This window comes from Phocoena phocoena, chromosome 14, assembly GCF_963924675.1.
Source record: "Phocoena phocoena chromosome 14, mPhoPho1.1, whole genome shotgun sequence".
Lineage (NCBI taxonomy): Eukaryota > Metazoa > Chordata > Mammalia > Artiodactyla > Phocoenidae > Phocoena > Phocoena phocoena.
The window spans coordinates 51445584-51461405 of NC_089232.1; the positions used below are offsets into that span (position 1 = coordinate 51445584).

A 15822-nucleotide genomic window follows, 5' to 3' on the forward strand; every position below is an offset into this window, starting at 1 on the left:
TTGCGGGCCCACCCACACAGACGCGCATTTCAAACCCACGCTGCACAGGTACACACCCACTGGAGGCACCCTCAGAAGCGCGGAGCATCGGAGGTGCCTCGCAGCCCACTCAGCCTTCGTCTCGTGGCAGCGCGGGCCCGGCTGCCCCGCACAGATGGGAGGGAGCACAGAAGGGCAAGCAGAGCCGGCCTGGGGGCTTTGCCAAGAGCTGTTCCCAGCACAGGCCGAGAGCTGAGGTTACACGAGTTCAGATTAGGTCCGGGGGCTGGGGGTGGATAACAGACTCCCCAAAGAAAGCTCCCAGAAAAGGTGGAAGACCTGGGCCCAGGCAGCCCGTCTTCTGGTTCCAACAAGAAGCAGGAAGGAGGCCCAAGGCCTTGACTGTAGCGCACAGCGCAGGGCGCACTCAGCACGAATGTGGCCCAAGGTCCACTGTAATCAAAGTAGCTTGAATGCTGCAGAAGGCGTTCTGAGCAGGGTATTCTTTTTCTTTTCTGGAGTTGCGAATTTGGGAGAATCAGAGAATTAAACTCAGAGGAGCCAGGTTCCCATGATAAGGTGCGAGAGAAGCACAGGCTCTTGTCCTCAGAGATGGCCTGAACTGGAGATTCCCAAGGTGAAAAGCTTGGAAGGCCAGGCCAGGAGGGGTGGGCTTTGAACCTGGGGCCCGGCAGGGAGGGCTGGCTATCTCAGCCTCGCTCTCCTCTGCTCTGCTGTTGTGTTCCCTTCCGGAGCTGCCGCCTGGGGCTCTCCGCCGGCTGCCTTCATACTTGGGTCCGATGTCCAGCTGCTGAGGACTGACCGTGTGCCTGGCCCTCCCATGAGAAGGAGAAAGAGGAGAGGAGGGGAAAGCAGAACAGCTGAGCCACCAAGCCACTGGAGTGACCGAGGGCAGCGGAGTGACAAGTGCCATCGCTGAGTGTTCTGGGCACTCGGACGGGGTCAGGCTAGCTGTGCTGGTGTGGTCAGGGAAGTCTTCCTGGTGGAGGCGGCATCTGAGCCAGGGCCTGAAGGCACAGGGACACTGGACTGGCAGAGAGGAGAAGGGAGGCTGTGCTGACGTGGAGGGCTGGGACCCACTGCGGCAGGACTTCTCAGGGTCACAGAGGAGAAGGGAGAAGCAGAAGGAAGTGTGTGGTGTGAGTGCTGGGCGTGGGGAGGCCTGTCCTGCACCAGCCCCTGGAGCTGCTTCCTCCATCCCCAGGAGCTGAGCTCAGAGGCCAGCTCGCCACTCCCCTGGACCTTGTCCCAGCTGACCCTCCCCAGGCCTGGCCCACCTGCCCATCAGGTCCTGGGCCACCTCATTAAGCTGTTTACAACTTGCTGCCCTGTCTCCTGAGCCCCATCTCTGGAGGCTGGCCCTGGTCCCTCCCTTGGGAACTCTTCACAGTGCCTTCACATCAACAGATTTCAATTATAGGGACCTCCACCTTCTTTCTTCCTCGGGGCCCTGGGCCTTGTCCTGGGTCCACACCAGAGAACATACCCTGAAAAATAGGTAGGACTGCTTCGCTCCGATGAACATTACCAGTTAGGCAGGAAACCAGATGACACAGAACAGAGCCAGAGAAGTGAGGGCTCCTGGCCGCTTTACGGATAGCCCCTGGCAGGCCCAGCCTCCAGGGCGGGGTCCCTGACCCACACACAGACCCACAGCTCTGGGGGCTGCAATGCACCCCTTTTTCCTAGCCTCAGCATCCCTGGGCAGTTGTTTTACCCAACATGGTGCTCCCCAGACAGCCGGCCTCGGCTGTAGCAGGAGCCGCATGGCACGGTGCCCACCCACTGCCCGATCCTCTACGTCCCAGTCCTGGCTGCCAGGGCCCCGATGTGCCCACACCCATCCCGGCCTCCCCTGGCCAGGGCTGGATGAGCAACCACTGTTACTGGGTTTTCCTTGAATTCTCATAGTCGAGGTCACCACTCCAGCAAACAGGGGCCTTGCTGCCCGCTCCGTGTCAGAGGCCCCTCTCTGATCCTCTTGGTTCCTTCTCTCTCCCCCTCCCTTCCGATTTTCACTTCTCTCGTCTCCCTCTCTGCCTGCTCCTGACCTCCTCTCCTGTCTGTCTGGGCTTTTCTTCTTCCTTCCATCTCTCTCCACCCACCCTCCTCTGTGCTTTCTCTCAGCAGGCTCCAAATGGAAAACATCTGTTCCCTGGAGCTTTGCAACAGTCCCTTTTATTACGTTTTTCTGAGGCATCCTGATCTAACCCTGCACCCAGAGCTGGCTGCAGTCTTCCTGCCCGTCTTGCCAGTGCCGAGCCCTCTTTGCAGGAAGGAAGGCCTCGCTCGCTGCTGCTGAGCCGAGAAGCAGGGTGAGGGAGGGCCCAGGGCCCCGCTTAAGGCCTATAGGGGCCTCGCCAGGGGAGATGCGCTTCCTAGAGGCCCTCTGTGAGGCCCCAGAAAGGAAGGGGGACCACCCGAGCTAAAAGGGCAGGGGCCCCCAGGGCAGGAGAGAAGGTTAGACCCTAAAAAGGATACACCTTGAGCCCCAGGGGGGGTCCCCAAAACTGTCCCCTAAAGGAACTAAGCAGTTCCCCATGGAGCAAACCCTCAAGACATATGGATGCCCAGAAAAAAGGAGAAGGAAGGGTGGGGGAGGAGGAATGAGAGAGAAGAGCAGGAGGCCGGAAGGGAGAAAGGCCGGGAGAGTAGCACAGAGAATGCAAAGGTCTGAAGGGATTTTTCGGGTTGGTCTGAGACCCTCCACCCCTGGGATGCGGCGAGGGGCACCGTCTTCCTCAGGCCACACAGATGTCAGGGCTGTACGGGCCTGGGCTCCCAGCTTCCTGCCCCGGGAGCGCTCTCCTCATGGACTCAGGAGGAGGGGCTGACGGGCAGAGAGGAGGAAAGAAGGGCAGGCAGGAGCAAAGGAAAAGAGGCCATGGGAAGCGGGCACAGAAGGCCGGAGGGAGAAGGGCAGGGAGCTGGGAAAGAATGGAGAGTGGAGGAAGATAAGGGAAGAATGAGGAGGAAAGAAGGAAACAAGAATTAGAGGAGCCTGTCGGACCAAGGGTCAGACGTAGCTTCCGTCTCAACTGTATCTTTATAATAAGTACGCTCTTTAGACACAGCCCTGACTGCCCTACCCCAGGTCCCCAGTCTGCCCAGCCGACAGCAGGGGTAGCTTCCACCTTCGGGGCCACCTAAAGAGCCAGGGCAGCCCAGACAGTGTGGATCTGCCATTTGGGAGCTGGGACTCGGGCTAACTTCCCCTGACCCAGGGAAAGCCCACAGCCGCCTGTGAGCCCCTGGACCTCCAGGGCAGGGGAACTCTCCCTACACCTATTTCCCTCTCTCTAGCACGTTGTTAGCTCCCAGAGACATGAGCTTCAGTGAGAGAGAAAGGTGCGCCATCCTGCCCTTCTGGAAGGCATCTCTTGACACTCAGGATCCTGGAGCATCTATGGGGCCGGGTGCCTCTCCCATTTTCACACGAACCCACTGGCAAAGAGGCAACATTTTTGAAACTCATCTCTCGGGCGGAAACCCTCCGTGAGGCTTCTCACATCAGACTGGAATGGGAAAGAGGCTTGCAGAGGGAGGGGAGGAGAATGACAGTTGGGAGATGAAGGATATAACGTTAACCAGCCTAAGACTGGGTTAATGACAGAACTTACTGCCAAAACAGACTGGGATGCAATTTATCTTGAACCAGACTAAGGCCTTGATTGTTATCCCTCTGGATTTTTCAAAGTTCCTCTTCCTACTTCAGATGTAACAAGCTGACGGTGGAGCACAGCCCCATATCCCTAGCGTCCTAAGGGAGCCTGATGTGCTAACTGGGGCAATATTTGCATTATTAACATGCTTCCCGGTCTAGTCTTTCTGTGAATCCTGGTCCAACTTTTCCCCCCAGATTTAGAGACTGTGGAGGGGAGAGCGGGGGCGTCCTGCATACTAATGTGTCCATATGTGAAATCCATGCAGCGGGGAACCTTAGATCCTCAATCAACAAGCACATTCTAACTCTGACTTGCAAAATCCGCAGGTCCCAGGAACGGAGTATCTACTTTGCCTCCTCTCCATCTGCCCTTGGGGCTATCGGCACCATCCCCTTGCTGGACACGGGGCAGACAGGAGGGTAATCAGTAAAAGGTGAGGAGCTTCACTCCTGGGTCAAGGGAGCGTGTTGGCCTGGTGCAGTTTTAGGATTCCACTTATCCTACCGCCTTCTTCTTTCTTTTGCTGCTGCCACTCTATCTCATTCAGGTACATCTCCGGCCTTGATTCTCTCTTTTTTTCACTCTAATCCACCTCTCACACCACGTGGGATTAAATTTTCTATCACTTCAGCGAGTCACTCCTCAGCATCCCTTAGCCAAACATCAAGGAACCTCACCGCTGGGGGTACCACACTGCCTCTGCCTCTACCGTCATTATAGTGGACAGGACAGAAGCCCAGAACCATTTACCGAGCACCTACTATGTGCTAACTGCTTGACACACACTAGCTCATTTTAGATCAGGACAGGCAGTAAGTGAGCCATGCGACTCTGAAGCTGCCGGCCTCCCCAGTACTAACAGACCATCAAACTCCATGGTGGCAACGGTGCCCACTAGCTGTCAAGAGAGACTGTCACCCGAATGGCAACCCTAGGGTTACCAGCCCTCTGCCTTCAACGAACTTGACCACCAGGCCTCGCTTTCTTGGGGCCAGCACATCTCACCTCTGCTCTAGCTCTCCCATGAGTTCTCGGGGGTTTGAGTCCTAACTAGTTTTCCTCAGGACACAGCTCCCCGAACTTGGGCTGCCAGGGCAGACCCGGAGGAGCCAGAGGGGGCCCTGGTGGCCCGCAGGCAGGGGGCTGGGTGTCACTGGGGCTGGGGACACTCACCAGCCTGGAGCCAGATCTGTTCCAGCGTGGTCCACAGCTGCATGGGGCCCTGCTTCAGAACCGAGCTGGGCACAGTCAGCTCCGACATGGCCTCCTCCAACCGGGAGGCTGCGATGGACGACGCCCGCCGAGAACCTGCAGAGCAAGGTGGGAGGGGCTGAGCCACAGAGTCCAAGTGCCCCACCGCAGGCCCCAGGACAGAGGCTGCGCAGCCCCTCGGGACCGACAGGGCAGCCTGGCCCAGCAGCCGCTAAAGAGCGCACAGACCCACTAGGAGGGGCCCACCTCCTACCCTCACCCAGGCCGGAGAGAGGAGCTTTCTGAGGGGCAATCAGGCGGTGAGCCCACTTCTAGGAGTTAATCACTAGGGAAGAACACCATGAATGTCGGCAACTGTGGGCATTCTACCACTGCCTGGGATACCGAGGACAGAAATGGCCTGACTGTCTGCCAACTGGGATTGATTAAAAATAAGTGAGAGTATAATCATACAAGACTATGCAGCCATTAAAATAACGATGCATAAATATGGGTATCGATGCAGAAAGAGGCTGACATTATACAGTTTGGTACAAAGAAGCAGACTGCAAAAGAGTATGATCACATTTTTACAAACAAGAAAATATGGCCATGTTTCCGCAAGTCTGAAAGGCCATGTATTAAGGTCTGAGTGATGAACTGACGGATGACTTTTCCTTTCTTCCTTTTACGTTTTTACTTTCTGTTTTCACAAGTGCCTATTATTTCTTGATAGAAAGGTCCCATTGGTGGTTGGGCTGTGAAGGATCCTTGGGTAGCAGATCAGGCCAGACCCTGCGCCCTCTGGAGAACTTCTCCATGTGGCAGTTCAGAGTGACATGGGTCCCTGTCCAGGATATATAAGCCGTTGACATTTACAATTCACGTGCAGGTGAAATGCGAGCACTTTTTTCCCTCTCTCTCAGAGGCAGTAAAGGCTCCAATAAACTCAGACCTCAGGGCAAACCACAGATGATTTCAGTTTATAAGGCGGGTGTATAGAGTCCTAATAACCTTGTCCAGGGTCCTTCCCTCTCTAACTGCAAGGGAGCTACACTCTCCGTCACCACTGCTTCCTTGGAGTCTGCAGCTCCACGTCCAGCCCAGCAATCCTCAGACCTGCCTCTCAAGTCAGGTGCTGGGCGTGGCTTCGGAAATCAGCTCCATCACTTGACAACGAAGGCACAACTTGGTTCACCGCCACAGGAGTGGAAAAGATGAGCAATGCCACCAAACACAGCTCCCTGATGCTTCCATTCCCGTGACTAATTCTGCTTGTGTTTTTAAGGAAGGTGTTTGCTTTAGTCAGGTCCTGGGTTAAAACATGTAAGTTTGCAGATCCCAAACTTGTTTGAATTTCACAAGTCGTCGATGTCAGGATGAGTTTTTCCAGGAAACAACAGTCAGCTTTGGGTCTGCAGTTGTAAACAGAAGCTCAGCCCTTCCTTTCTACTCGATGGATCTACGGTGGACATTATCACGGCAGACCTTGGCCTGGAGCTTTCCTAAGGGGAAACGGTTTCCGTGCTCCACAGCGCCCTCTCCACCCCAGTCTCCCCCACTCTCTTCACTCCCCACACAGGGGGTGGGGTCCTTCGCTCGCCTACGCCAGCTGCCTACTTCCCGCCCCAGGGCCAGCAGCCATCCGGCCAAGATGGGCCCTAAAGAGGCCCGAGGTAGCACAGGCCCCTTAGCACAGCGGCTGGCAGGAGGTGGGGTGGGTTTGACCAGGCGGGTAGATGCTCAGGCTGGGAGAGGGAGCTGTGGGCTCACGTGGACGGCTGCCCACAGGGCACATTCTTACCGGAGTCTGCATCGTGGGCATCGGGCAGAGTCAAGTGCATGCCACTCTGCTTCTTCAGTGTGAGGCCCTCGGCGAGGCTGCCATCCTTCTCCAGGCCTCTGGAAGGTAAGGGAGGGCCAGGCCCCGGTGAGGAGGAGGGGGCTGGCATGGAGAATGAGGGGAGCCTTATGCCAGGCAGGCTCTGGGGCTGAAGAGTTCAGGCCCGAGAACAGAGCCGAAGACCACTAGGAAGGATGGAGACGACCAGAGCAGCAGGCCAGATCGGAGCTCAGGCTTGGGATTCTAGAATCTGGCTCACCCCAGATGCTAAACCGACATGTTAGTCCTGATCACACACACGCACAGGGTACCCGCTGTGTGCCTGTGGGGCTGTCAGCCTCCTCACTATTCCCTAACGCTGCCACATCTTGTTTCCAAAGCTCATGCCGCTGCCACCAAGCATGTTCTCGCCATTCTTCTCGGTCCACCCAAACCCCGCATTGTTTAGAACCCAGCCCGAGGGCCAACATCCATCTAGAGGCCTCCTGTGGCTCCCCTGCCCTCACGCTGCCTTCCCTCTCTGCTCTCCATCAGCGTGGATCCCAGCACCACGTACGCCGAGGATGAGAGCCTCTCCCATCCATCTATTCCCTCTTCTACTTTTCGTTACCCTCTCAACGTCTAGCAGAGAGCCACAGGCACTGTGGACTGGCTTCCAAGGGAAGCCTGGTTTTGCAGCCCCCTACCTTCCAGGGAAGGAAGGCCCAGATGCCGCTCCCTGCCTCAGGTTCCCCCTCCCCGGGGCTGCCAGGGTGGCCCCAGAAGAGCCAGAGGGGGCCCGAGGGTGGGAGATAAACAAGCCCCGCCAATTCCCCAGGTCCCTGCAGCTCCCACAGGGCTAGGGAGGCTCCTCTTTTCTCAAGAGTGGGGATGCGGGGGAACACCAGCTCAGAAAGGCAGCACAACTGGCTGTGCCCATCCTGGAGCACACACAGCCCCCAGGCAGCCCCTGCCCCCTGCTGGGGGCGGGGGCGGTCTGTGGCCTTGAACCTGCTGGTTGGGGAAGCTTAGAGGACTGAGGCGGAAAGGGCAGGAGAGAAGAGAAGGCAGGCCCAGCTGGGGGCCAGAGGCCTCCTCCCTTCAGAGGGGCACCAAGACGATGGTCCCACAAATAACGCCAGAGCCGGGGTATCCTTGCCATCCTAACTCCGGTTCACGTTGAACTTGGTTCTTTGGGTGCACAGCCACCTTTGTGGGCATTAGAGGAAACCATCCACAGAAACACAGTTGGCCGGGCTGGTTCCCACCTCTCACACCCCCTTCTCATTCCCGGGAGGCACCTGAGTGCAGGGCAAAAGAGCCAGGGACACTGGGGGAAAGCCACAGGGCTGCCCTGCTTAGCTATGTGAGCCTCGGCAAAGCCCTCTCTTCTTGAGATGATCACAGTTATTTTGTGCAGTTAATAAGCACACGAGGTCGGTGTGAGGACTAAATGAGGACGTGGGCAGGTGCCCAGCCTGTGCTGGCCTGGAGCGGATGCACTGACACAGCTTCTCGTCCTGAAGCGGGCTCTCCTAGGGCTCCAGAAACAGCTCATCTTGGGGACCTCTTGCCTCCTGGTCCTAGGCCCCTACCCTGAAGAACCTGACAGCCAGATGGAAGGAGACAGTCCAAGTTGAGCGTTTAACAAAGACCCAGACGGAGAGAGGGCTGTGCTGGGCCATCAGAGGCCGGGCACTGGAGCCTCCTGGAGGGGCCGTGTGGGCTGGCGCCAGGCAGAGCAGAGGAAGGCGGCCAGGGAGCAGAGCGGAGGTGGAGCCGGCAGGGTGGGGCGGGGCAGGCCAGACCTTCAGGCTGTGGGTTCTGGCCTTGATCCTTGATTGCCCCAGCCCAGATTTTACAAGTCCTAGTTTCTGCTCTGTGGCTCCAGGTTCAGAAAGAATGCTTCCTCTTCTTGGGCAAGCCAGGAGGGGACTGGATCCAACCCTTTGGTCTCAACAATTTGCCTGCAGGTAGCTGGCGGGGCTGAGCTCTGCTCCACCCTGGGTTGGTGGGGCCAGGGGCCGTTAGCCGGGGAGTTCCCCAGAGATGAGGCTGCGGGTGGTGACCTGAAAAGACCCCAAGGCAAACCCGACCGCCCCATCCTGGAGAGCACCTGACAGCTCCACAGCTCTGCTGCTCCCGCAGGGGTGGCACAGGCTAAGCCCTACATGCTGCTCCCGCAGAGGTGGCACAGGCTAAGCCCTACATGCTGCTCCCGCAGAGGTGGCACAGGCTAAGCCCTACATGCTGCTCCCGCAGAGGTGGCACAGGCTAAGCCCTACATGCTGCTCCCGCAGGGGTGGCACAGGCTAAGCCCTACACGCTGGAGATGAGGCTGCAGCTCAGAGGGGCCCCATCATGATCGCCTGGATGAGCAGGCAACTGGCCACCCGGCTAAGAGGCGCTCTCTGCCAGCTCTGGCGACAGCTCCTCTCTGCAAGGGGAGCCAGGCTGTGCACCTGCGGGACCTGTCACAGCCAGTGAGTGGCAGGGCGAGGGGCATCCAAATGTGGGCCTCCCTCACACCAGAGTCTGGCCCTCACCCTCACAGCACCCAGCTGCCGGGTGGGTCCCCATTTCCTTTCGGGAAAGTCCCTCACCCCAGAGCCGCCTGCTGACAGCTTCCACCCACCGGTCCTGTTGGGCCCTGGAATCTCCCAAGCCCAAAGGCCTGCAAAGAGAGGGCCGACCCTACCCCGCCCAAGGATTTTATCCATCAGGCCATCCTGAGGCCTCCTCTGTGAATTGCACCTTCAGAGATGTTCCTCTGGGGGGTCTAAGAGGCTGCTGGGCTGCCAGGGTCCCTGTGAAAATACATATACCTACCAGACTGGGGTCCCTGGAGGAGGTGACACAGCCAGACAAGGGGAGGAGGTGGTACCAAGGGACCGGGAAGGGGCAGTGCACCGCCCCACTTGGAAATGAGGCCCATTTCTGCTTTGGGCTGTATAGGCTGAGCCCAGGTGTCCCAGTAGGTCTGAGCAAAGACTTTCTGCAGATTCAGCCTGGACAAGAGTGCCCTGCTCTGGCCCAGGAGAATCCCAGAGCTTGGGCTGGGAATTGGAGAAGGAGATGGGATGTGTGGGGACAGTGGGTGAGTGGGGAGGAATGGGGGGCCCTTTTAGAACTCAGCTTCCTCCTCCCCTCCTCTCCCAGCTTCCAAATGGAACCAGGAAAGAAGTGACAGGCTCCATAGGCTGGGGCTCCGGAGAGCCAGGTTCTAGCTCCACCGCTACCATTTACAGGAGTGGCTCTGGCATGTTATATAAGGTCTCTGAGTCCCAGTTTACCCCCTGGGGTGAGGTAAAATCTGACAGTGGATAAGATAAAAGCAGCTGATGGGGGAGATACTTAATAATGATTTCTCTTCCCTCTTACCCCTCTGAACTTCAGTTTCCTAAACAGCCTCTTTCTGTCCTTCACAGAGGAGTGTCAAAAGGTTAAAATTAGAGCAGGGATGTAAAAGACCCCAGAAGCAGTAAGTCCCATTCCCTCATTCAAACATCCTCACCACCTCCATCCACCAGGCATCATGGCCACTCAGCTGTGTGCTGTTGCCTTGGCAACCACCGCCTCCTAACTCCATCTGGAGGGACCCGCCACTCACCCCAGCTGGGAGAAGCTGTACAGGGTCTGCCACAGCCGCAGCATCTGTCTGCAGGTCACAAGGGCTTCCTCTGGGCCTTTCAGTATCTGCTCCAGCTTCACCTTGGTGAACATCAGGCTGTGGGGAGAGAGCACGGCAGTGAGAATGCCTGAGGGGGCCCCCTTCCCCTGGCTTTCCTCCCAGGGTGGAACCCCAAGGGATTCTGCCCACCTCCCCAGCCCTTAGAAGGTAGAGGGCCCACAAGCACAGTGGCCTCAGCTGTATCCCTGGACCACGTGTTCTCTCTGTGCCTCAGTTTCTCCATCCTCTCTGCCAAAGCGCAGAGCACTCTTCTGCATTCACCAGTGTCCCTGTCGCTCACGCTTGTCCCCTGATGGTGTACTATCCCGGCCAGCCTCTGAAGCACTGTCCAGGGTGGTTACGGTCTTGCTTTCTTTGCCCCTCCTCTCCCTCCACACCCTCGGCTCTGCAGCATCCTCACTGAACACGTGCCTATCTTTTTACTTATATGGCCCACCAGGCCCATGACGGGGCTTTATATAAGAGACAGACCTAGAAGCAAACTTTGACTCAAGGAATGAGGCTAAGCAAGGGGCTGGTGAAAAAAGGTCACAGAAGGGCACAGGGTTCTGCTTTCCGCCTCGCCAGCAGGCAACAGGTGCTCAGTTAACATCTCCTAATTGAATGCAAACTGTATCCTGACCCTGTATACCTGAGGAGGGTCAGGTTTTACTCTGTCGAAGGATTCTTCCCTGGATAGCCCAAAATTGCCAGCCCTCCTTATACGTTCAATAGGATGAAAGTGACATGAAGTCTTATTCCGTCGCCGCTTAGAATCTCTCTCAACCCCCAACCCTGAAGTCCTCTGGGGTAAAAGCAGTGGGGATGTGGCCCTGAGAAGGCCTGGGAAGAGAGAGAAATTGCTGGCCCACCGGGAGGCAGGACGCAGGGCTGGCTGGCTGCCTCCCTCTGCCCAGGACACAGACAGACCGACAGAACACTGGCTCAGCATGACCAGGATGGGGTCTGGATGCCCTGTGGTGCCAAATGATAGATCTTTCACTGCTGGGGAGTCTGGGTCCTGGGGAGGGTCAAGGCAGTGGCTGTTTACCCACACATATGGAAGTACTGCCATCTTTTTACCACGGGTACTGCCAACCACGCTGATGCACACCAGCCTGCGGAGAACCTGGCTGAGCCACTGAGGCCCAAACAAGGCTGCGACTCCTGGTTCTCTGTGGGTGGTGAGCAGTGACGCCCTTCCGTTCATGGCACTGCTTTTGGGCAAACCCGAGTATCAGGCCCTGAATCTGACTGCTGCCTGGTGGTGCTGCCGGCCCACCTGAGGGTGGCACACAGGCCCTCGCGGATCACAGAAGCCGAGTCCTGCGTTGGAGACAGGGTGCACCCCCATGACCGAGGCTGCAGCAGAGAGCAGGCCCCACACTGGGAGGCCAGGCCTCCATCTGGGGGCTTCTCCCTCTGACCTTCCCCCTCAGTCAGGGCCCTGGCCTCCCCTGCTTGCACTGAGTCCTGGGCCTCCAGCCTCACAAAGGACTTGGATAGCTTCACTCCATTCCTTTCTTCCCACACCTTGTTTTTCTCAGATTGTGACTTGTTGGAAGAGAATTAAAAGGGTGGAGTTTGCCCCTTTTCGGTGGAGAGGGTTTGGGTTCTGGGCAAGTATTATTTTTCTTCCTCACTTTCCCTGAAAAATCCATGTCCCTCTCTGCCCCTGCTCACAGGGTCGTCCCCACCACCACATGGCCTCTCCTCTCCTTTTTCATCCCTTCCCCCATGCTCAACTGTAAATCCCACCTCCCCCAGGAAGCCTTCCCAGACTCTCAGGATGCCCTGCACCCTCCTTAGAACATTCACTAACGAATCGCCCGGCAGGCCTACGAGGTCCAGAGGGCAGGAAGTGTGTTCCCCGCAGTGCAGACTGCATGGGCCTGGTGAGGAACATGGTCTCAGCACCCCTGTGGGAGCTGCTGGGGACCCTGGTCTTGCCATCCCCACTCCCCTCTCCCGGACTCTCAAAAGGTCCAACACTCCACAAGTATTAGGAGCCTCTGCTTTAGGAACGTGAAATAGAAGACACAATTTCTGCCTTCAAGGTGACAATCAGTGCTAAAAATGACAAATCGCCCAGAGAATCCAGGGCTGTATTTTTGGATCAGACTCAGTGCAAGGAAAGAACAGATGAGGGGTCTTGCCAGGGCTGGTGTTTGACGAAGAGGAGGGTGGGGTGGGATACAGTCGGGAGCTGGGGGAGGGAAGAGAAGCATGGGGGAGGGGAGGGCCTACGGCTGGAACAGGTGTTGGTGCGAGTGAAAGCTCCTCCCCCTGGAGGGTCGGGTCACCCAGGCTTAGTCCACTCCAAGGCTGCACCTCCCCTGGGCAGGGCCACTGGGAGCCATCCCTGGGCAGACCAGCCCTGCAGCATTCCCCTGCTCCCAAATCCCCCCAGACAGGCCTCCTCTGCAGCTCGCCCCTCTCCGCCCCGTCCCTTCCCCCTACTGCTGCCTGCGCCCCTGAGAGCCAGCAGGGGTCCGTGGCAGACCTGGCCACACTGTGTGCCCGGAACAGAATGCTGAGCTGGCATTACAGTGACTTCTACCAATGCAGACCCTGACATTCCATTAGCATGAATGGAATGAATGGAAATTCCCAGAGCGGAATTTCTCAACCCAACCACATCCTTTCTGGGCTGGGGCAAGCACTCCAACAGTCACACTCCGGTTGGATCCCTCACTCCCAGATCCTGGGAGGCTCCAGATTAGCTCCTGAGATTTCCTTGGTCTCGCAGTTCAGCGCTGCCAGAACTGTCCTCCTCAACAAGGGGCCCTGCCCCGACTGGCCGTGCCACCTTCCATTCCTGCCACCTCTCCCCATGACCTTGGGTACCTGTGGGCTGCTCACAGGGTATAAGCAGCTCCCTGCCGTGCAGGACAGGCTTTGTTTCACACTGTCGCCCCTGCTGGGGCTCACCCTTCCTCTCTGACATCTGGCCAACTCCTAACCAGATGTCACCCTCTGACCTTCTGTGCGTCCCCATGGGGGCTGCACCCTGCCCCAACCCCCACGGCCTTTACTACATCGTGGGGACTTAGTCATCCACACACAGCAGCCACGCCTCTAAGTCACCACTGAACTCTCTCCGCCTGGCAACGGGGATCAGCAAACAACCCCACTCCTTGCCACTCTTCTGAGACAACCAAACCACTGGTCTTGCTGGAGCACAGGTCTCCCTCTCTATCCCATCTGCCGGGATGGGTGGCCCAGTTCTTCACACAATGGTACGAGGAGGCTGGCAGTGCCCTAGGGTGCCACTGTGGCTGCTGGGGTCCACACCAACAGGCCAAAGCCTCATCAGAGCACCGTGCTTCGTGGATGGGGCCGTGTGGAGGCCGCTGCAGTGAGGGCTGGGGAACAGAGCGGGCGAGCCTGGGCTCCCCCCTCCCTTCAAACAGCCCAGCCCCTGGCATACCTGTTTTATATGTTGAACGAGTCTAAAATGTCATCGGAAGAAAGGATTCTGAGACTTAAAAAAAAACCCACAATTTTAACCCAACGGTTCCAGTCCTTCTCCAAGAAGCGTGGCCACCCCTGCCCTTCTCTGAGCGCTTCAGTTAGCACTTAATTACTCTCTCTCATATATATGTGTGTGTGTGTGTATGTGTGTGTGTGTGTGTGTGTGTGTGTGTGTGTGTGTGTGTGTGTGTGTGTGTGTGTGTACACACACCTTTTTCTTTTTGGCCACACAGGCTTATGCTTTTAACAATGAAGATAAACTCATATCAAGCACTGAGAAATTCAAATACTCTAGAAACAGCCTGCAGCCAGTCCTGCCTATAGATGACAAATCTACCATTTATCTCGTCCTGTGTCCTGCCGCATGTCCCCACCTGGATGACGACTGCCTGCAGGACAGGACCCTGCCTCCCTCTATGTCAGTGCCCTCCTCGCCTCCCCAGTGCCTGGCACAGAGCTGAGCACATGGTGTCCGCTTAGCTTAACCCTATGAAAATGCGTGTTGTTACAACCCTCCAGCCACGCTCTGCGTCTCGCAATCCATGTTGAATCAGAGCCGGCTTGTGACAGCCCCACGTCCCGCTGCTGGCTCCTGGCTAGGAGGCAGGCGAGGAATCTGCTCACTGATGTCTCAGAACTGCAGAGAGGGCTGGACTCACGCAGCCCACAAGCAAAGTGCTGGCTGATTCCACTTTAAGCTGTCCAGAAGCAAAGTTTCCCAGGGCCTGGGGAGGAACAGGGAGTTCTGGACGTGACATGAAAGCGTCTGGCTCCATGTGACTGGGGGTCTTCGTCCCAGAGGACAGTCACCCAGGCAGAGCCAACAGCACAACTGAGGAGAGTCTCTGAGACAGGAAGGCTGGGGTATTGGAATCTTGCAGCCCTCCAACGACCTGACAAAAGCCATTCCGGAAGAGGAATGGCCACGTTGCTGTCCTAACCCTGCACTGTAGCGTCACTCGGTAGACAGACACTGGCCCAGGAGTGAGAAACCCGAGCCAAAGCCCCAGCTTTGCTGCTACCCAGCTGGGCATGTCACAGGTTCCAAACCTGTGAAACAGGAGTGGAATCTCTTGCCCTGTCTGCCCCAGGGACTCCTGCAGGATGAACTGTGATGACCCAGAAGCAGCAGCTGAGAAACCTACAGCTGTACTAAGTCCTTAAGCACAGGCCTGCCCAAGGCTCAGGGAAGGGATTTCTTTAAAAATGCAGGCCTAGGGCTTCCCTGGTGGCGCAGTGGTTGGGAGTCCGCCTGCCGATGCAGGGGACACGGGTTCGTGCCCCGGTCTGGGAGGATCCCACATGCCGCGGAGCGGCTGGGCCCGTGAGCCATGGCCGCTGAGCCTGCGCGTCCGGAGCCTGTCCTCCGCAACGGGAGAGGCCACAACAGTGAGAGGCCCGCTAACGCATTAAAAAAAAAAAAAAAAAAAAAAAAAAATGCAGGCCTAGCAGACCCCCAAAAGCAGTGTCCAGGCCAGGTGTCTCTGAAGGCTCTCAGAAAACCCCAGAGCTTCATGGCCTGTTCAGCGAGGCAGGTGGCACCTTTGGCTCCAGGTGGCTCCTGGGACCAAAGATGGGCATGAGAAAGGAAGAGGATCAGAGGGGAGGGACAGAGCCACAGCCAACCCGGTCGGGGTGAACGAACCTCGGCCGTGGCCTTGTCTTGCAAGCACCTTCCTGTTTTTTAAGATGTAGAATAAACACTGAGGTCTTTTAAGGCCGAACGCCTTTGCAGCGCCGCCATTGCATCTGAAGGCAGATGTGAAAGATGAGAGTTCTCTCTGGGGGAGGCGTAGGAACAAGCGTCAGTGTAAACGCCATGCCCTCTGTCCCCGCTGCAGGGGTGAGGCTGCTGGGCTGCGGGGAGGAGAGTCCCGGGTCCTGGCACTCTGCGCACTCCAAAGGCTGAGGCATGTGCAGCCTGTTCCTGGCAAGGAGGCCCAGTGTAGCCGCGGGCCCACCCTCTAAGAGCGCACGCCCTCCCTCACGGCCGCTGGAGC

General features: G+C 57.4%; 1 protein-coding gene across 1 annotated transcript in view; it reads right to left on the minus strand.

The window, feature by feature from the left end:
* TTC7A (tetratricopeptide repeat domain 7A) overlaps positions 1–15822 on the minus strand; it is a 120778-nt gene that overhangs the window by 13967 nt on the left and 90989 nt on the right. The window contains exons 16-18 of the mRNA XM_065890702.1: positions 10289–10405; positions 6661–6758; positions 4839–4973 (exon numbers count right to left, since the gene is read on the minus strand). Coding sequence (XP_065746774.1) covers positions 4839–4973; positions 6661–6758; positions 10289–10405 — 350 coding nt within the window. The remainder of the gene's footprint in view (positions 1–4838; positions 4974–6660; positions 6759–10288; positions 10406–15822) is intronic.